This window comes from Coenobita brevimanus, chromosome 38, assembly GCF_032717465.1.
Source record: "Coenobita brevimanus isolate Jiangsu-jjx chromosome 38, ASM3271746v2, whole genome shotgun sequence".
Lineage (NCBI taxonomy): Eukaryota > Metazoa > Arthropoda > Malacostraca > Decapoda > Coenobitidae > Coenobita > Coenobita brevimanus.
The window spans coordinates 29,593,570-29,615,263 of record NC_136991.1 but is presented as its reverse complement, the minus strand read 5'-3'; the positions used below and the strand labels follow the sequence as shown (position 1 = coordinate 29,615,263).

Genomic DNA, 21,694 nt, shown 5'->3' with positions numbered 1-21,694 from the left:
TTTCCACAACTTCTATCCTACTGATTTCTTCCTGTCTTCTCACCACCCTCCTTCTCCCAGCCATTCCCCAGCCACTTATACTCGCATTACTTCCATCCTCTATGTTCAACAATTCCTTAAAATGTTCTCTCCATCTGCTCACTTTTTCTCCCTTCTCCACTAGTAATCTACCATTTTTATCTTTCACTCCCCTGCTAACTTCACTTCCACCCTGTCTTACTCTTTTCACCTCTTTCCAGAACATTTTTTTATAGTCCCTCCACTTTACACTCAAATTCCTTCCAAATTCCTGATCCACTCTCTTCTTACTCTCTCTTTCTAATCATTTCACCTCTCTCTTTCTTTCTACATATAACTCTCTCTTCCACCTCTCAACTTCTTCCACACCACTATTTCTCATCCATTCATTGTATGCTTTCTTCTTTTGTGCCACAGCCTGTCTCACCTCTTCAGTCCACCACGCTGTTCCTTGTACCCTCCTCCGTCTTCTCTTCCTTCCACACACCACATCACATGCTGCACATATTTCTTCTGTAAATATCCTGCACACACCTTCCACGTCTCTCATCTGCTCCGGTTCATATGCCCAATCGTTCCTCCACTTCTCTCATATACTCTGCCTTTTTCTCATCCTCTTGTAACCTTTCCACTCTCCTTGCAACTACTCCTTCCTCTCGTCTTTCCCTTCTTCTATTCCTCCATCTTACTTGAATTCTAATTCTGGCCACCACCAAGTAATGGTCAGAAAGTCCACTCCCCCAACCTCTATATGCCCTTGCATCCATTACACATCTTCGCATCCTTTCATCCACACACACATAATCAATCATTGCCTTCCTTTCATTCAGTTCACCACCCACCCTTCTCATCACTCGCCATGTATACCTGTGGATCATTTTATGGCTGAATAGGGTATTGGCTATCACCAACCTCCTCCCAGGACAAATGTCCACTAACGCACTCCCATTCTTATCTATCTCAGCAGGCACACCCCACTCACTAACTATTCCATCCACCTTCACATTCCCAACTTTACCATTCATCACCAATCCAAAACACTCTCTTATTCCTTCCAAACTTTTCCATGCACACTTCTACATTTGTCCAGAACTCTTCTCTCACTCTTGTAGCACGATCTTGCGTTGGCGCATACACACACACAATCGCCCACATTTGTATTCCAACTTTCAACTTTACCCACGCAACTGATTCATACTGTCTTATGCTCTTCTTCCATCTTTTACTCACAACTATACATACTCCTTCCTTTGCCCTCTCATTCTCACCTACTCCTGCACATATACCCCATCCATACTCCCATTCTCTCACACTTTCTCCTCTCCATTTTGTTTCAGTTATTCCACATACATCCACTTTCGCACCCTCAAGCACCTGGACAATCTCTCTCTCTTTCACCTCATCATTCGCTCCTCTTACATTCCATGTACCCATTACCAAGTCCTTTGTCCGGGCCTGGGTCGTCATCGTTTGGTCAGTCCTTGTCCGAGGCTTCTTGTTTGTTTTTTTAGTTAGTTGTTTTCCGGGGAGAGGCACTAACCCTCCGCCAATCCTTTTAGTCGCCCTTTACGACAAGCAGGGATACTGGGGGAGTATTCTTGAAAACCCCCCCTACCCCCAGGGGGTAGGTAGATAGATAGATAAATAGATAAGTATATATATATATATATATATATATATATATATATATATATATATATATATATATATATATATATTGTTACATAGCCTATGATTTCATCATCCTTTGTGTAATTTTAACGCACAGTATGTTGCATGTTTGATCACGAGCGTGTTCTGCCTCAGTCCCCCCCTTCTACCGTTATAGTAGAGTAAGTCGTCCTTTCTGTTGTTCAGAGCGGGATTGTCAACTCTTTGTCCCCATGGCTTCATTTGCGCGTCCTTGTTACAAGTTGTATCAAGCTCTGGTGGCCCCTATATAATGAGCTCAGTCTCTGCATCATTGCCACTTAGATCTACTCCTCATTTTGCTCTCATCTCTGTCCTCCCCTGTACAGTTATTATTATTGTGAGTGTTCAGGAAGTCTCCAACCATCCAGCAGCTGTGTAATTTGAGGATAACTGTTGTTGCATTTTTTCTTGTGCTGTGTAGCATAGGGTTAATTCTTAGGCCTAGTGAGTTTTTTTTGTGATTTATGTAAAGGTTCTTTTTGTCAGTCATTTTTGATAATATTTTGTATCTGTAATAATTTATCTTGCATTAACTGAGCATTACCCTGTGTATTTTCATTTTATCAGGGCTGACTTAGGTAAATTTACTCATGCTAATTTCGTGTTAATAGAGGCTATTGCAGTTAACCATATATTTAACCTGTTTTTTGCCATTACATTATCCTTATGAGTCCTGAATGTTTTGTTGTTAGTTTGAGCATTAAACTTTAACTTGTAATTTTACCTAACTCTTTTGTTTTGAACCTGGAACTTTACGGGACAGTAGTGATTTTTAGTACTCTCACTTAAAGTGTACATTATCTTTCTCTGTTCCGTAACATAAATTTGGCGACCTCTTATCAGGATATTCAGGATATTATCATAAGGATATTGCTTGATATTTTGTGACTATTACTTATTCATGATGTCTACTATTACTACACTTGATGAAGCCAAAGATTTTTTGTCAAATGTGCAAACAGTGTGTGATGTAGAAAACAGAACAAAGAATGAACTTAAGCTTGTTGCTCAACAATTGGGAATTGCAGTTCACTCTCATCATTCTAAAGATCAAATTGTTGACATGATTAATGAAAGCTTGTTTAATGTAACTCCTCCAAATGAGCAAACGAAGATTGAATTAGCTAAGTTCCAGCTAGCCCTGCACGAGGCAAAAGCTAAGGAGGCTGAATTTCAGGCAAATGCTCGTATTCAGGAGGCACAGATACAGGCACAAATTGAACTTGCCAGGATTCAGGCAGACCATGAGTATCACATGAAACAAGGTGGAACTGGATCATCTAGCTCTGATGATTTTGATGTGGCTAAAAATGTTAAACTTGTCCCTCCTTTTAATGAATCTGATTTAACAAAGTATTTTCAGTTGTTTGAGAGGGTAGCTACAGGTTTTAATTGGCCCAAGGAGTATTGGCCAGTACTCCTTCAAACTGTTCTCACCGGTAAAGCTCAAGTAACTTATGCATCTTTGCCTCAGGATCAATCTGATAATTATGATGTAGTTAAGAGCTTGATTCTTAAGGCCTATGAGCTTGTTCCTGAAGCTTATAGAGTAAAATTTAGGACAACTTACAAGCAAGATAAGCAATCCCATGTTGAGTATGCAAAAATCAAAGAAGATCTGTTAGAGCAGTGGTTAAATTCTAAGAATGTGGATTCTGATTTTGGTAAATTTAAGCAGATGATTTTGCTGGAGGACTTCAAGAGGTGTATTTATAAAGATGTGAGCCTATATCTTGATGAGAGAAGAATAGATAATTTGTCTGATGCTGCAGTTTTAGCTGATGAATATCTTCTCACTCACAAGAGATATTCTAAAGAAAAAGGGAAAGCTGAGAGTAAGTACGTTGCCTCTACTCAGAGTACAGGTAACAGGAAAGAGAATAAGGATGATGTTTCTCAGGAAGTAAATACCAGCTCCACCTCTAGATTTCAGAAAAGTAAATGTACTTATTGTAGTAAGCTTGGTCATACTACGGAGAAATGTTTCAGGAGACAGCGTGATGTGAACAAAAAGGAGTCTTTAAATATTCAGTCAATTGGTCTAGTGTCCACCCTTGAGAGTTTCCAGAATTCTTTAACTGAGTTAACTGAACCTGCTTTGAGGGGTAACTTAAATTCTCATGATGGAGCTCCTCTTTTGAGCAGTAACGTGGGTGACACTCTCAAGAGTTCATGTGCTAATTTCCTGTCTGATGGTTTTGTCAGTCCTCTGGACAGTAATGACAGGAAATCAGTTAAAATATATCGTGACACAGGTGCTTGCCAATCCCTTATGCTGACCAGTGTTCTAGGCTCTAATGTTAATTCCTCTGATGAAACTGTAATCTTACAAGGTGTAGGGAATAATTACTTCTCTGTCCCTCTGTGCAGAGTGAATTTAGAGTCTGGTTTTGTTAATGGTTCCGTTATGGTTGGGTTGGTTGAGACACTTCCAATGTCAGGTGTAACTTTCTTACTTGGAAATGATATTGGTGGAAGTCAAGTGTGTCCAGCTTCTCAGTTGTCTAGTGAGCCAGTGGCTGCGACCCAGGATTGTGATGTCCCTGATGTGTTCCCTGCATGTGCTGTCACTAGGGCTAAGTCTAAAGTTACTGGTGATTTAGAGGATAATGATGATGATGATGTTATCCTAGCTGACACTTTTCTTGCTAATTTGGACCACTCACCAGATGAGGCAGTACCCCGTTGTGTTGATAATTTGTCTCGTCAAGAGTTGGTTGAGTTGCAGGTTGCTGACCCTGAGTTGAAAGGTCTAGCTAACTTTGCTTGCAGTGAGGAAGAGTCAGCCGGTGCTTCTACTTGTTATTATGTAAAGTCAGGAGTACTTATGAGGAAGTGGAGACCCCCAACAGCATCAGCCGACTGTGAATGGGAGGTTATACATCAAGTTGTCATCCCTCGTGTTTGTAGGCAGGATATCGTTAGAGTGGCTCATGATTCCAGTTTGGCAGGACACCTTGGAGTGAGGAAGACTGTGGCACGCATTTTGAAACACTTCTACTGGCCAGGTATCTTCAGGGATGTTTCCTGGTATTGTAAGTCTTGTCACACCTGTCAAGTTGTGGGGAAGTGTAATCAGGCCGAAAAGGTTGCACCTCTAGTTCCCATTCCTCCTTTTGAGGCGCCTTTCACCCGTGTGTTGGTGGATATTGTGGGCCCTCTTCCTAAGACTTCTTCAGGATTTTCTTATGTGTTGACCCTGATTGATATGGCTACTCGTTATCCTGAAGCCATTCCACTTAGAAATATCTCAGCAAAGAACGTGGTTAAGGAAATGCTGGGGTTCTTCACAAAGTTTGGTCTGCCCAAGGAGGTACAGTCAGACCGAGGAAGTAATTTCATGTCAAATGTTTTCAAGCTGTCTCTGAAAGAGTTGGGCATCACCCAGATCACGTCTTCAGCTTACCATCCCCAGACCCAAGGAGCGTTGGAGAGATATCATCAAACACTCAAATCGATGCTCAAGAAATACTGTTTGGAACATCAGAAAGACTGGGATAAAGGTCTTCCATTCGTTGTGTTTGCCGCAAGAGAATCTCCAAATGAATCACTGGGCTTCTCACCTTTTGAACTACTGTTTGGCCATGAAGTAAGAGGACCCCTTAAGTTACTCAAGGAATGCTGGCTGTCGGAGGAAGATGACGTCAACCTGCTGGAGTATGTGATGAAGTTCAAAGAACGGCTGTCCGCTGCTTTACAGCTGGTGAGAGAGAATTTAGGAGAAGATGAAGACTTGGTATGATAAGAAGTCCAGGTTACGCCACTTTCAGCCAGGAGATCAGGTTTTGATTCTGCTACCAGTGCATGGGCAACCTCTTCAAGCCAACTTTAGTGGTCCTTATTTCGTGGAGAAGAAACTCAGTGATGTCAACTATGTCATCACCACACCAGATCGTAGAAAGAACAAGCAACTATGTCACATCAACATGCTAAAGTTATATCACAGGCGGGACGAAAATAACCCAGTCTGCACTGTAGCTGTTCCACCCGAGTCTGCAAGTGAAGCTCTCCCATGCAGTATGAGCCTGAGTGATAGTTTGGGGAAGAATCCTGATATCATGAATGATCTCCAGACTAAGCTTTCTCATCTAGCTCCCGAGGAAAGGCAGGAGTTTTCGGCATTACTGCAGGAGTACCCGCAAGTGTTCCGTGCCACTCCAGGAAGAACTACTGTGTTGATGCATGATGTCGATGTTGGAGACGCAAAGCCAATTAAACTGCCTCCTTACCGTGTGAACCCAGTGAAAGTTCCTCTCATCCAGAAGAAGCTTGGCTACCTGTTGGACCACAAGATGATTGAGCCCTGTCAGAGCGAGTGGAGTTCTCCTGTCACTCTGATCCCTAAGCCGGGTGGGTCACAACGGCTTTGCATTGACTACAGACGTGTTAATCAGATAACCAAAACAGACCCTTACCCTCTCCCTCGCATGGAAGATTGCATAGACAAGATCGGAAAGGCTAGGTACATAAGTAAGTTTGATTTGTTAAAGGGATACTGGCAAGTACCTATGACTTAACGTGCTAGGGAGATCTCATGTTTTGTAACACTAGGATAGACTTTTGCATGTTCGGTAATGCCATATGGTATGAAGAATGCACCAGCCACATTTCAGAAGCTCATGAATGTTGTAACAGAGGGTTTGGCAGGGTGTGTTGTTTATATTGATGATGTATTAATCTTCAGTGACAACTGGAAAGATCACCTATGCCATGTCAGTAAGTTTCTTGAGCGTTTGGTTCATGCTAATCTTGTAGCTAATTTATCAAAGTGTGAGTTTGGTCAAGCTAAAGTTCAGTACCTTGGGTATGTAATTGGTGATGGACATGTTGCACCACCAGGAGCTAAGGTTCAGGTTATAAGTGATCTTCCCAGACCTAAAAGTAGGAAAGAGCTACAAAGATTTTTGGGAATGGTAGGTTATTACAGGAGATTTGTTCTTAACTTTTCTATTCTTGTATCACCACTTACAGACCTACTGAAAAAGGGAGTTAAATTTGTCTGGACCGATAACTGTGAATCCTCTTTCAACAAACTTAAAGCTATCCTATTAAGTCAGCCAGTGCTCGCTACTCCAAATTTTGCTAAGCCTTTTAAGATGGCTGTTGATGCAAGTGATACAGGAGCTGGGGCTGTTTTGCTGCAAGAGGATGATCAGGGTATTGAACACCCTGTATCTTATTACAGTAAGAAGTTCACTCCACCTCATAAGAACTACTCAACTATTGAGAAAGAGCTTTTGGCCTTGATTTTGGGTGTACAGCATTTTTCATTTTTTTTGTGTTCTGGTTTTGACCCCATAGTCATTTATACCGATCATAACCCACTGAAATTCCTTAGTAAGTTTAAAGATAAAAATCAGAGATTGACAAGATGGAGTCTACTTCTTCAGGAGTATTGATTAGACATACAATATGTCAAGGGGAAAGAAAATGTTATTGCAGATTGCTTATCTAGACTTTAGACAGATTATTTTAGAGTAATAAGAAATTTCCTTTGTAAATTTCTTTTTCTTTGTGGGGAGGTGTTACATAGCCTATGATTTCATCATCCTTTGTGTAATTTTAACGCACAGTATGCTGCATGTTTGATCACGAGCGTGTTCTGCCTCAGTCTCCCCCTTCTACCGTTATAGTAGAGTAAGTCGTCCTTTCTGTTGTTCAGAGCGGGATTGTCAACTCTTTGTCCCCATGGCTTCATTTGCGCGTCCTTCTTACAAGTTGTATCAAGCTTTGCTGGCCCCTGTATAATGAGCTCAGTCTCTGCATCATTGCCACTTAGATCTACTCCTCATTTTGCTCTCATCTCTGTCCTCCCCTGTACAGTTATTATTATTGTGAGTGTTCAGGAAGTCTCCAACCATCTAGCAGCTGTGTAATTTGAGTATAACTGTTGTTGCATTTTTTCTTGTGCTGTGTAGCATAGGGTTAATTCTTAGGCCTAGTGATTTATGTAAAGGTTCTTTTTGTCAGTCATTTTTGATAATATTTTGTATCTGTAATAATAAATCTTGCATTAACTGAGCATTACCCAGTGTATTTTCATTTTATCAGGGCTGACTTAGGTAAATTTACTCATGCTAATTTCGTGTTAATAGAGGCTATTGCAGTTAACCATATATTTAACCTGTTTTTTGCCATTACATTATCCTTATGAGTCCTGAATGTTTTGTTGTTAGTTTGAGCATTAAACTTTAACTTGTAATTTTACCTAACTCTTTTGTTTTGAACCTGGAACTTTACGGGACAGTAGTGATTTTTAGTATTCTCATTTAAAGTGTACATTATCTTTCTCTGTTCCGTAACAATATATATATATATATATATATATATATATATATATATATATATATATATATATATATATATATATATATACAGATATATATATAATCATAGTATTGAGCTAATTAGCTTTTGTCATGGGTAATGCCGATTTTTTTTTTTTTTAACATCAACATGTTTGCATTTATAAAGCAGTAGATTCCCAAGGTGTCATTTGCAGAATGTATCGTTAAATGAGAATTGATACGACATCTTTCTTGTCAGGGAAACGGCTCAGCATCAATAGTTGGTAAATCATACTCACTGACAGCGACTTAATGGTATTTACTGACGATATTATTCAGCTTAGGAGGACTTCCCTAACTGGAGGAGTTACAGTAGATTATGTTTATGACTATGTTTGTACCAGCTCTTTTGTATTTCATCCCTTCAGTACAGCAGCTATTTCATGAGGTGATTATTTCTTTCCGAAGGAAGCCAGTTTAAAATATTAACTTCATTTTACTGAAGGGATTAATGATGATGATGATGATGATGATGATGATGATAGGCCTCCTCAAGACCAGCAAGGAATCGGAATTATAGAAAACCAAGAATGAGTGTAGCAGATAAAGCCTAATTATCTTTCATCGACGCATTATCAACATCTGCTTGAAGAACTACTTCCTGTTTCATTCCTTGTTTTTACTGGATTAGCCTTAACCTGCACATTATCCGCACCATCCATAATAAGAGGAGGTAAATGTCTCCTGTTTCTTCGCTTGGTTTTCTACATTAACGATTTACCCACCAATTACCACTTTATGTTAGTCAGAAGAGGCAGGAGATAGGGTTTGTTAAGAAAATTGTCTCCTACCTCCTCCCTTGCATCACTCGCCCTGCTGTGGGCAAAATCCAAGGAGAGGTATTACTGTCTCCTGTGCCAGCAAGGACGCGGGTCGTATTCTAAGTGACTTTAGGGATTTCGTAGCCCCAATTCCTCAGCTGTTTATTACACCCGCGACTCGCGAAGCAAGAGCGGGTGTTATGCTTTGATCGGTGTGTGTGTGTGTGTGTGTGTGTGTGTGTGTGTGTGTGTGTGTGTGTGTGTGTGTGTGTGTGTGTGTGTGTGTGTGCGCATGCGTGTGTGCGTGCGCGTTTGAGTACAAGAGAGAGAGAGAGAGAGAGAGAGAGAGAGAGAGCAGTTTAGGTGCGACTGGAGACAGGTGCTAACCTAATGTACAGTCAACCAGGGTTAAGAGAGTACTACGTAGTACTCTCTTAACCCTGCAGTCAACAGGAGTTCCACCTGGACTACCTAGTCGCGGGATGTGGCTAACGTGGCAACAGTGCGTGTGTGTGTGTTCGTGTGTACATGCCCGAGAACTTATCGAATCATCAAGCTTCATCTTCTTTGTCGTATTATATTATTATGTGGTCATTGTATTATGCTGTGATATTGGCTAATAAATACTGTGTGATTGGTATAATGAGCTGTGCACTATGCTATTTATAAAGTCTGATTTATATAAAATAATTCTTTTATCTTGTAGCGTGAACCACGATACAGGTTGAGCTGTGGTTCAGAAACAGTGAGCAAGTTCACCCATAAATGGAGCGATGTTTCTGAACCACAACTGAACCTGTATCGTGGTTCACGGTACAAGATAAGAGAAGAATTATTATATATAAATCAGACTTTATAAATAGCATAGTGCACAGCTCATTATCCCAATCACACAGTATTTATTAGCCAATATCACAGCATAATACAATGACCACATAATAACATAATACGGCAAAAAGGATGAAGCTTGATTCAAAAAATTCTCGGGCATGTGCACACTCACACACTCACACAGGCACTGTTGCCACGTTAGCCACGTCCCGCGACTAGGTGGTCCACGTGGAACTCTTGTTGACTGTACAACGACCTGCTCTAGTAGGCCACTTTGCAAGCAGTTTCCATTACCATACTCCAACATGTGTTGTTTCAGGTGCCCAATGACAGTGTGAAAAGGCCTTTATGAAGTAGCAGCATGCAACTAATTTGAGCGTGTGAACGAGATTAGCAGAATTGTTCCTGTCCGTAGAATGAAAATATAATTATGTGAAACACTCATTCGTCTTCCTAAGGATGTTTTACATTATCATTTTTTAAACATAGCGTTAAAGCACGGTTACGAATGATAGGTGGATGACTGATCTTGTAGACACGTAACACGAACCACCCTCTTTGCTAGAAGAGGGTTCAGCGAGTTTAATTTGGTGATGCCACCCGCCACACACATGCGCTTCACCACCATGTTTCGAAACATATGAGTGAACCAGTCTTTACTGGTATGGACTCGGGCACTGGGCGGCGTCCTTGCTCTGTCGGTACCTGGCAACGAGACAAGTTTTGCCACTATCTGCCTACTCTCCTCTCGTTATTTTAACTCACTTGCCAGTGATAGTGTTTAGTCTTTTGTGAGAGGTTGGGGTGTGTGGACGTATTGTGAACGATTAGCAGCAGTATTTTCGAAGTAACAAGGCTACTAATATATACACTATAATGATTGATTTCATGAATGTATAGCCATGGGTGACAAGAACTTAAGTAACATTACCAGCATCTGTAATGTTTTATTGACTACCGTATATGCATGACTGACATGAACCGATCTGGCCTTCAGGAAGATTTGCGACTGTGAAGGGGTGTGATAGAAAAGTGATAAATTACGGAAACGAAAAGTACTGAGAATATAACAAGGTAAAGGCTAGATCGGTGCAGAAGTGCATATGGCCGATAGCACGGTGTAAAGCATACGAATAACATGGGCGTGCCTTAACGAAATGAAAAGTTTTGTAGTTCGTGAAAATCTGATGATGAATATTTAGATACAGAGTTGATAAATATGTTCATATTCAGGAGGTGGATGAAATTGGTGATGGAAAAATGAACATAAAGAAGAAAAATAAGAATAGTTTGCGAAATTGTGTGAGATTAAGTGTTTATCAAATGAGGCGATAATGTTGTTAATGTTAGCTGATGTGAGAAGATGCTGATAAACTGTGATTTAGGAGGCAGTAACAAAAACTACATGACATATCCATCAACAAAACGCGGGTTGTGAAGTGAAATTATCACAGCAGAAAAAAAAAAAAAAAAAAAAGTGGTGCTGAGAACAGGATGATGTAAAAATTGACTGGAAATATAAAAGAATAGTATTAAATAACTAAAAATATCAATAACAGTGAGACTTAACAAACATATTAAAGATTTAAAATGGGTGGGTAGATATTTAGGCTTAACATTGTCCCAGTGCTAACCTACGTCTTACTCCAGATCCTGTTCCACTTTCAGCCCCACTGTGACTCCACTACCAGCCTCCCTTCAGTGTGCGATCCCCAGTTTAGCCAAAGTAAGCTGATCGTGAAGGTCTGCCTTTCAAGTTTCCTCATGATCTGCTTGATACGCACACATACACACTGCCCCTACACAGCACACAAGGCACAGTTAAGGGTATGTAATAGGCAAGTGTGTACTGGTCTTCCCCCCCCCTCTCTCTCTCTCTCTCTCTCTCTCTCTCTCTCTCTCTCTCTCGTGTGTGTGTGTGTGTGTGTGTGTGTGTGTGTGTGTGTGTGTCGTTCGTTCGTTCAGGTACATGCCACTAGATGACTACTCACACCCACATGCTGCCACTTACATAATAAGGGTAGGTTGCTCTGGTTTGGTGTAATAGCATTAGCAGGTTTTTAATTAAATTGACGAATGGCCATACAGGGAAGCAGTGAAAATTGTTATAACGAAATGAATGTCCTGAATAAGTGTGGCACCACAGCGAGATAATACACTTTGGTCCATTTGATCAGTTCTTCATTACTGTACTATCACGTCCCAGCAGCTGGTAGGTTAGGCCAGTGGTGTGGTTCATAAGGGTTGAAGAGGAACAGTCTGCTTTCATGAATCCTTCAAGTAGCCTTTATGCACAGCATTTGTTGACTATGAGCTAAAGATATGAAACTGCGGCAGTGATAAGGGTACCTGGAAGTCAGTGTAAAGGAGTCTCTGTATATTTTATATCCTTTAACTTCACCTGAATTTGCCATATCTCAATCTGTAATGCTGAGTCATAGAAGCACAGTACATAAATACTACAATATGATACTGTCCACTATTAGGAATTATGGGGAGCAGTTGCAGCCGTCGTATTTTCATACTGCCATTGAGCTGCATGAAATAAGTTGGAAAAGGACGAAAATATGGGCCAGGTAATGATGAAAAGAGTATAGCGCGTTCAAAAATCTGTGCGTGTGTGTGTGTGTGTGTGTGTGTGTGTGTGTGTGTGTGTGTGTGTGTGTGTGTGTGTGTGTGTGTGTGTGTGTGTGTGTGTGTGTGTGTGTGTGTGTATAGCGCTTGCAGTGTGTCTGTGTGACCTTTAGCATCTGCATATGTCATCAGGCTGTTTCCTCTTTGTGTTGCATGTAGAGTGACTTGACATTAGCCTTTATCAGGCTGCATGTACGACTCTCCATTATACACATTTTGCTTTTCTTTTGCATGGATATGACATTATTTTTCATTAACATTCTTTCTCTTGTTCTTGGAAATCTTTTCACTTTACATTCTTCACTTTTATATCAACACTTCCTTGTTTGCACGTAAATATTCTCTTTTGCATTAAGGCTTCCATTTTGGATTTAAAGACTTTCATTTACATCATTCTTTTTTTCATTATAGCTTTCCAGTTTGCACGCAGAGCCTTTCACTATGTTTACACAGTAAATTTCATTTCAAACATTCCTTTTTGCATTTTTAACCTTTCATTCTGCAATTACAACGTTAGCATTCCATCTTTATGCATTTACCGTTGTCTTTTGTTTTGCTTACATTTTCTGATTTTAAAATCTTCCTATATCCATTTACTTTCCTGTCTTGCAATACCAGTTAACCATTGAGCTGCCACTTTATTTCATTTTGGTTTATTTTATTTAGTCTCCAAATGTCTATTTGCAACTTGGGGAAACGTGTTCCAGCCAAAGGATGAAGGTTCATGTTCCTCTTATGTTAATTCTTTCATTCCGGTGATGAATTTTGTACTCTTACTATTTCCAAACTGTTTTATTCATCTAAGGATAAACGTTTCGAACTAGTGGGGTTAGATGTAGCCTTCCATAATCTCTACCCTACCAGCGGTCCTTCGTAAAAGATGATTGAAATAATTTGTCCGTAATAAGAAATTCGTCATCGTAGAAGAGGAGTAAACTTTTTGTGGCTGTGAATGAAAGTACATATTATATTAAAGTTAACACAAGACAGTTCTGTTCAGCTATGGGAAACATTCAATGGTTTTAAAAGCATTTCAGTTACCTCATATTTTGCCATGGATAAGCACACTTTGTTTTTTTAACCGAAAACAGTTCATATTGCCAGGCTGGGAGAAATCCAAGCAGACAAGCGTTGAATACACTAAAAGAAAGGAGGATCACGAACTTGGAATATAGGGTGGAAATAATCACGGACTGTCGACACTCTTCACATTTTCTGCATTGATCGATTTTATGGGACTACTTATTTTTTATTCTTTTCAGTTTTACCATCATTCAATTTAAGTGCTTTCTGACAATATTATTACCGTTTGTAGTGCTGCTGTTTCAGATGGACTTACCCCTCACCCCGAGACGTATCTTTTGGCTTTTGCTTTTTGTTCTTTCTCTCTCCAAACAATTTTATGCAGCTCAGGAAATGTTATTAGATTTGGATGGCCTTCACCCGTTTACTGTGAGTGTTCTGTTAAGCACCATAAAACTGTCTGGTGTTATCAAAAGTATACTAAAGGAATGTGCCACCGGACTGGAGTGGATAAACTGTGTACGTAAGTCGTAGAGTCAGCCAGCAACATTTCCTATAATCATAGCAGTTAACGAAAGAGAAACACTTTGGATGTAGGATGCAAAAATATTAAGGTCACAAGGCCGTGTGCTTAAAAGTTAACCCTATCGATTCAATGACATTTCTTTTTCTTGGCAGCTAACAATTTTATTCAGCTTCGGAAAGTGCTCTTGTGTTTACGAAGCTAGATCTAACAAAATCATTTTGAAAATCTCTCATAAACTGACGAGAATCACCTGAGGGCTGCTAGCACGAAATGAACAGTCTGTCATCGGAGTCAAGAGGTTACAACTTAAATGGCGAATGTGAAGGCAAGCACCAAAATTTAGACGATAATTTTGAAGTGCATGACAAGGATAGAACATGTCTGGCCACTGCATGTCATTACGGATTGCTCTCTTTTTATGAGGGTGCAGACTAAGCAAATGATAACTGTAGGCCGTCGAAAACTGGGGCTTCCCTGCCTCTTCGTGTATGAAGTGCTGGGCGAGGTAGATTAGGGTGGAGCGTGGAATAATCGAGGGTGCAGGGCGGTGTAGTGGAGGGTGCAGGGTTGAGTAGTTGAGAGTGCAAGGTGGAACAGTTGAGGGTGCAGGATGGAACAGTTGAGGGTGCAGGATGGAACAGTTGAGGGTGCAGGATGGAACAGTTGAGGGTGCAGGATGGAACAGTTGAAGGTGCAGGGTGGAACAGTTGAGAGTGCAGGGTGGAACAGTTGAGGGTGCAGAGTGGAACAGTTGAGGGTGCAGGGTTGAGTAGTTGAGAGTGCAAGGTGAAACAGTTAAGGGTGCAGGGTGGAACAGTTGAGGGCGCAGGATGGAACAGTTGAGGGTGCAGGGTGGAACAGTTGAGGGTGCAGAGTGGAACAAGTAAGGGTGCAGGGTGGAACAGTTGAGGGTGCAGGGTGGAACAGGTAAGGGTGCAGGGTGGAACAGGTAAGGGTGCAGGGTGGAACAGGTAAGGGTGCAGGGTGGAACAGTTGAGGGTGCAGGGTGGAACAGGTAAGGGTGCAGGGTGGAACAGGTAAGGGTGCAGGGTGGAACAGGTAAGGGTGCAGGGTGGAACAGGTAAGGGTGCAGGGTGGAACAGGTAAGGGTGCAGGGTGGAACAGGTAAGGGTGCAGGGTGGAACAGTTGAGGGTGCTGAGTGGAACAAGTAAGGGTGCAGGGTGGAACAGGTAAGGGTGCAGGGTGGAACAAGTAAGGGTGCAGGGTGGAACAGTTGAGGGTGCAGGGTGGAACAGGTAAGGGTGCAGGGTGGAACAGGTAAGGGTGCAGGGTGGAACAGGTAAGGGTGCAGGGTGGAACAGGTAAGGGTGCAGGGTGGAACAGTTGAGGGTGCTGAGTGGAACAAGTAAGGGTGCAGGGTGGAACAGGGAAGGGTGCACGGTGGAACAGGTAAGAGTGCAGTGTGGAACAGGTAAGGGTGCAGAGTGGAACACGTAAGGGTGCAGGGTAGAACAGTGGAGGTTGCACAGTGGAACAAGTAAGGGTGCAGTGTGAAACAGCTGAGGGTGCAGGGTGAAACAGCTGAGGGTGCAGGGTGAAACAGCTGAGGGTGCAGGGTTGAGTAGTTGAGGGCGCAGGATGGAACAGTTGATAGAAGGGCGTGATATATATAATAATGGAACATTGAAATGTTAAACAATTAAGAGTGGAACAAAGTGAAATGGAGCAAGGAACGGTGAAACACACAGAGGTGAAACAGAATAGGGTGAACAAATTTAGCATCTATCTGTGGAGCATTAAGAAGGACGAGGTCTGGCCTGACCCTATAGCGTCTGTAGGTCGTAGAAAACACAGAACGTAATCAGTGGAACGTTTCGAGACGGAACATGAAGAAGGATGAGATTTAACCGTTTAGTGTTCCAAGTTCTCGACAACACAGAACATTTAGCAGTGAAATATTTAGCGGTTGAGCGTTTATCGCTTTAATACAGTGACGTATGTTTAGGAGAGCTACCTGAAGCCAGATGGGTCAGATGTACACACGATCAAAAAAGCCTCTGCCCCTTAGGGTACGATGGTTGTGAAAATGAGCGAGTTCTGCAGACACACATGAATCTATAAATCTGGTGACTCAAAACATATACCACCTAGTATGGGATTTTTTTTTTTTCAATTTCAAGTTCAAATACTTACCAAAGATACTGTTTTCACATAATCACAGAGTGCCCCATATTTCACAATGCTACGTCCATGTTTCAGAATGATACGTGCCGTTAGAGGGCAGAGACTTTTTTGAGCGTGTGTACAGGCGCCTCGACTCGTAAGTACAACAGAGGTGGTGTGTTGTAGGTTAAGTGTGACAGTGGTGTATTTATTTACGTCTTGGTTATAGCTACTATATTGAAACAACCTCATTATGGTAGTCAGACCATGGTAGACGTGAGACATAAACAAATACACTGGTGCCACATGAGACCCCCGACACACCCCTTTGTAGTGTTTACAAATGGAGCCAATTGTACTCGTACCGTACACTTCATTAATCCCTGTTCTACGAGAAATCGCTCCTAAACTGCATACAGTCGTATAAAGGCAGAAAGAATAAAAACAAAAGTACGTTATTGGATTAAAGGAGCTAACAAGAACGAGAACTGACCTTGTAGTGTCCCAGGTTTTCGACAACACAGGTGAGCTTGGCAGTGCGTCCCACCTGAGCAGTCACATTCTGGATGGGCTGCTCGAAGTACGGCGAGTCTGTGGTAAAGATGGAAAACTGATTAGGGAATATTGTTGTGGATTAAAAATAGCAAATTAGTTCAGTTTAGTCAGATAGGAATAATACTTAAAAAAAAGGGTAAATACCATTAAATATCATACCAATATATCATACCAGCTGCTTGAATTCAAAATCTTTGGCAAGGAGAGAGAGAGAGAGAGTTAGAGTGAGTGAGTGAGTGCTTACTACAGAGAGAGTGCTTGACTTGTTGTAGGATACTTGCAAGCTGAAAAATTATTCACATTTGTGTTAATTTATTTGTTTTTTCATATTTTTTGTGACGTACACGATGTATATATTTTTTCTATATATCAGGTGGGTATAAGCACGATATTCACTTGAGAGCTTTAGTATTACAGTATGAGCATGCAGACTGCTTTGGCAGTGCGGTATGAGGCTCACAGGGGTGTGATTATGATGAGTGACATTTTCCTGGTTAAAATAAGTGACTCAGAGACAATGTCGTTCCTAAGTCTACCCCTGAGAGAGCCTGGCAGATATCATAGAGGATTTTGGATGTTAGAGTATTCTGATTTAGGGAATGTGGTAGGCTAGGTTGTTTGTTACATTTGGGGTATTTGTGTGTGGAACAGGAGTTTGTGGGTGATTAGAAATTAATCAGATGAGTCATGGGATTTGGTTGTGGAGAGAGAGAGAGAGAGAGAGAGAGAGAGAGAGAGAGAGAGAGAGAGAGAGTGAGGAGTTATTAGCAGGTTTTATGGATCCTTAAGGAAACTGGAAAACAACGATACACCTCACTTTCTTGAGATATTTCTGAACAGCTGAAAGTTGGGAACGATTTCCAGTAATAAATAAATTTAAAAAAGCAGAAAAGTGAAAGAAACGGTAGTTAATGTCGCTTTTTCAGCTGGATAGGTACCGTAGTGGCTAATTTATCTTTTCACGTAATAGCAAAGATGAAGATATTTGCGGCAGCCTGGGGAAGTGCGGGTGTGTCTTCTTTCCCCCCCCTTTCTCTAACATCTGGCACAGGTTTTATTTTAACCCATTAACTTTCACTCTTCCCACTGTTCTCTCTGTTGTCATTTGGGAACCCATATTAATGTGTTTATCGTTCTGATTAAACTTAACTACAAAGTGATGTCATTAATCATGTTTACAAGATCACCTTGGCCTGGCTATCGTACTGACATTCGTTGGGCTGCCTCTGTCTGTGTCCAGTGATTATTTGAATTTCCTTGAACTTACAAGCGCGAGTGTTCCGTCAGATTGTTGTATTTTTGATATGTACTATTACCTGTATCAGTGAAGTCCGTATACCCAAGAAAGGAAAAATCCATATTCTTTTTTCTTTTATAGTATACGGCCAAAATCCTTTAAAATAAGACTGACTTTGTGATATTATTAAATCAACTAATTTGTTCCAAAATGGGAGCAATGGCAGACTCTACTTGAACGTGAAGGAACCATTGTCAATATGCAGATTAAAAGAAAAAATAGTTTCAGTACTTAGTTTATCTATTGATTACTGAAAAAGGCATATGTTTTATTGTGGTAACAACAATGGCAAACACTGTCAATGAAAGTAAGTGGCATTAGCAAGACGTGAGGATGTGTAGATCATATATTCGTTTTAAGGTGGTTACCGGTAGTGAAATAAGTATTTAGAGGTGGTATAGAAGCTATATGCTGCTTTCATGATAAGGAAACATAAGGCAATGTAAGCAAGCAGGGAATGAGGAAAGTGCTGAATTTCGCGGAGTAGATGGGAAACAGCTAAATACTGTCAGGAGTATGTACAAGGGCTTAAGGGCCGCAGTGCATGGAAAGTGAACTGAGTGAGTTCTTCAATATAAATATTGGACTGAAACAGAGATGTCCCATGTCTCCGCTGTTGTTTACTGTACATGTGGATTGTAAAAAAAAAAAAAAAAAAAAAAAAAAAAAGCAGTGGATGTTGAAATGTCCATAGTCGAGAGAAACTAAGGCTTGGAAGCTGCGCGTGTTGTTTGCTATTGGTTCTGTGTTGTTAAGTAAGATGTAAGGGGAGTTACAAGGCTTGGTGAATGAGTTTGGGAGTGTATGTTAAAACGAAATTTAAAGTTGAATGTAACTAAAAACGAAATTTAAAAGTGAACGTAACTATGAGTAAAGTTATGGTTATTGTGAGGAAGGAAGTAGGGAGTACATAGTCAGGTTGAATGATCAAGTGATGGTGAGTGTGAATGCATTCAAGTATTTCGGTCGTGTGACGAGTAAGAACGGAACTTCAGAGGGTGAAGTGCATGAAACGGTGAAGCAGGGAAGAAAGGTTGCTGCTTCACTGAAGGTGTTGATAAAGAGTAGGTGCGCTTGTTAGAAAAAAAGAAAGAAAGAAAAAAAAAAACACTGCACGACAGGACTGTAATCCCTACTCTGTCACATGGTTGTGCAGCGTGTACCTACTTGAAGGGATAAAAGTCAAGAGTAAGAGCAGTGGAAATGAATTATGTCAGAGGAGCATGGGAAGCTACGTGGAGAGACAGCAGGCAAAAGAGGAAATAAAGAAGAGCCATAATTTTGGTGTCAATGTGTTAGAAAGCATTTAGAATATTACTCTGAGGTGGTTTGGCCGTGTAGAAAGGATGGAGAATGAGAGCCTGACAAGAAGAGTGTATGTGAGTGAGGTAGAGGGATGGGTTGGGAGGGGGAGACCAAGGATGTATGGAGGGATGTTTTGGAGAGGGGGAGACCGAGGATGAATGGAGGGATGTGTTGGAGAGGTATATGAGAGAGTGTGTGAGTGGGAGATAGGGCAGCAAGATGGCGGAGAACATGGTGACATTGAGGCCATTTGTTTATGGTCATCCATTACGGGGCGTCTGCCTATAGATAGACAGGGAGATCTAAAGGGAACAGTGTATTTTCTAAACATAATCATGATGTTCTTTAAATCGTGATTGATACACCGGCTGTAGCCAAATCTGGTATAATAAAATGTATTTTTACATTTTGGGGGGCAAATATTACTTTATTAATACTGCTGTATTTCACCTTGTGCCAGAGAGAAAAGCACATTCTTCAAGTCTAATCATGGTTGGTCTTTAATGGGTTGGTGAAGACATACTACCCAGGCTTATTATGAATAGACAATTACTGTATTCAGCTGGGAAAAATGTCAGTAATTATGATTGGGATAATGGTAGAAAAATATGGGTGCCATATAACCATGGCAGAGCCACTCGAGAAAGTAAAGAAGCTAAGTGATGCTTAAGTATACTCATGTATTTGCTTCGGACAATGTCTCTCCAACGCCAAGTATAAAGTGATTGATAAAAGCATCTAATCAAGGAAACTTAACAGCAGAGATCATTACTCCTGAAGAATCATACAGTAATAATAATAATAATAATAATAATAATAATAATAATAATAGTAATAAAAATAATGATAATAATAATAATAATAATAATAATACAAAGGAAATTGTACCCATCAAGTGATGCATCGGTGATGAGCTTGTTTTATATATATTTGTTCTGAAGAGCCCGGCACATCTCGACTGGCAGTGCGTGAATTAATATTACATTGTTCTAGCGCAGGAATCAAAGGGGAATATTGTGGCATTTATATCCTTTCTAATCACGCTTCATGGCGCTAATTGATATTACTATAGTCGCGGCGCATGACTCTGAGGTTGTCATTATCGTAACCAGGCATCCTACCAGTCAAAAGTGTGTTCGATTTCACATCATATTATACACGCATCATATTATACTTGAATATAATATATACGAATATTATTATACAGGAACATACTGTACACGAATCACACGCGTCTCATGTTATACACGAAATCAGACGCACTGTTAAGGGGTAGGTTGCCAGGTACGATAACAGCAGCCTCAGAGTCGCGCGCCGCAGCTATGTAGTTACAGTACTGTAGTTCTTGCTACGTGTCCCGCCGGTTTCTCAAAGCCTGTGTGTGTGTGTAGTTTGTAGGCTATAGGGTATATCTATCTATCTATCTAAATATATATATATAGTGTTACATAGCCTATGATTTCATCATCCTTTGTGTAATTTTAACGCACAGTATGCTGCATGTTTGATCACGAGCGTGTTCTGCCTCAGTCCCCCCCTTCTACCATTATAGTAGAGTAAGTCGTTCTTTCTGTTGTTCAAAGCGGGATTGTCAACTCTTTGTCCCCATGGCTTCATTTGTGCGTCCTTCTTACAAGTTGTATCAAGCTCTGCTGGCCCCTATATAATGAGCTCAGTCTCTGCATTATTGCCACTTAGATCTGCTCCTCACTTTGTTCACATCTCTGTCCTCCCCTGTACAGTTATTATTGAGTGCTCAGGAAGTCTCCAACTATCTAGCAGCTGTGTAATTTGAGTATAAGTGTTATTGCATTTTGTTCTTGTACTGTATAGCATAAGTTGTTAATTTGTAGGCCTAGTGAGGTTTTTGTAATTCGTGTAGGGTTCTTATTGTCAGCCATCATTAATAATAGTTTGTATCTGTAATAATTTTTCTTGGATTAACTGAGCATTACCCAGTGTATTTTCATTTTATCATGGCTGACTTAGATAAATTTACTCTTGCTGATTTCGTGTTAATAGAGGCTATTGCAGTTAACCATATATTTAACCTGTTTTTTTGCCATTACATTATCCTTATGAGTCCTGAATGATTTGTTGTTGGTTTGAGCATTAAACTTTGACTTGTAATTTTGCCTAACTCTTTTGTTTTGAACCTGGACCTTTACGGGACAGTAGTGATTTTTAGTATTCTCACTTAAAGTGTACATTATCTTTCTCTGTTCCGTAACATAAATTTGGCGACCTCGCCAGGATATTCAGGATATTATCATAAGGATATTGCTTGATATTTTGTGACTGTTACTTATTCATGATGTCTACTATTACTACACTTGATGAAGCCAAAGATTTTTTGTCAAATGTGCAAACAGTGTTGGATGTAGAAAACAGAACAAAGAATGAACTTAAGCTTGTTGCTCAACAATTGGGAATTGCTGTTCGCTCTCATCGTTCTAAAGATCAAATTGTTGATATGATTAATGAAAGCTTGTTTAATGTAACTCCTCCAAATGAGCGAACACAGATTGAATTAGCTAAGTTACAGCTAGCCCTGCAGGAGGCTCAGGCTAAGGAGGCGGA

The 21,694-nt window shown here is 40.6% G+C and overlaps 1 protein-coding gene across 1 annotated transcript in view; it reads right to left on the bottom strand.

Annotated features, from left to right (window-relative positions):
• The window catches only part of LOC145396561 (protein amalgam-like), a 78,546-nt gene that overhangs the window by 45,637 nt on the left and 11,215 nt on the right, over positions 1-21,694 (bottom strand). The window contains exon 3 of the mRNA XM_080269936.1: positions 16,451-16,548. Within this exon, the coding sequence (XP_080126062.1) occupies positions 16,451-16,548 (98 nt within the window). The remainder of the gene's footprint in view (positions 1-16,450; positions 16,549-21,694) is intronic.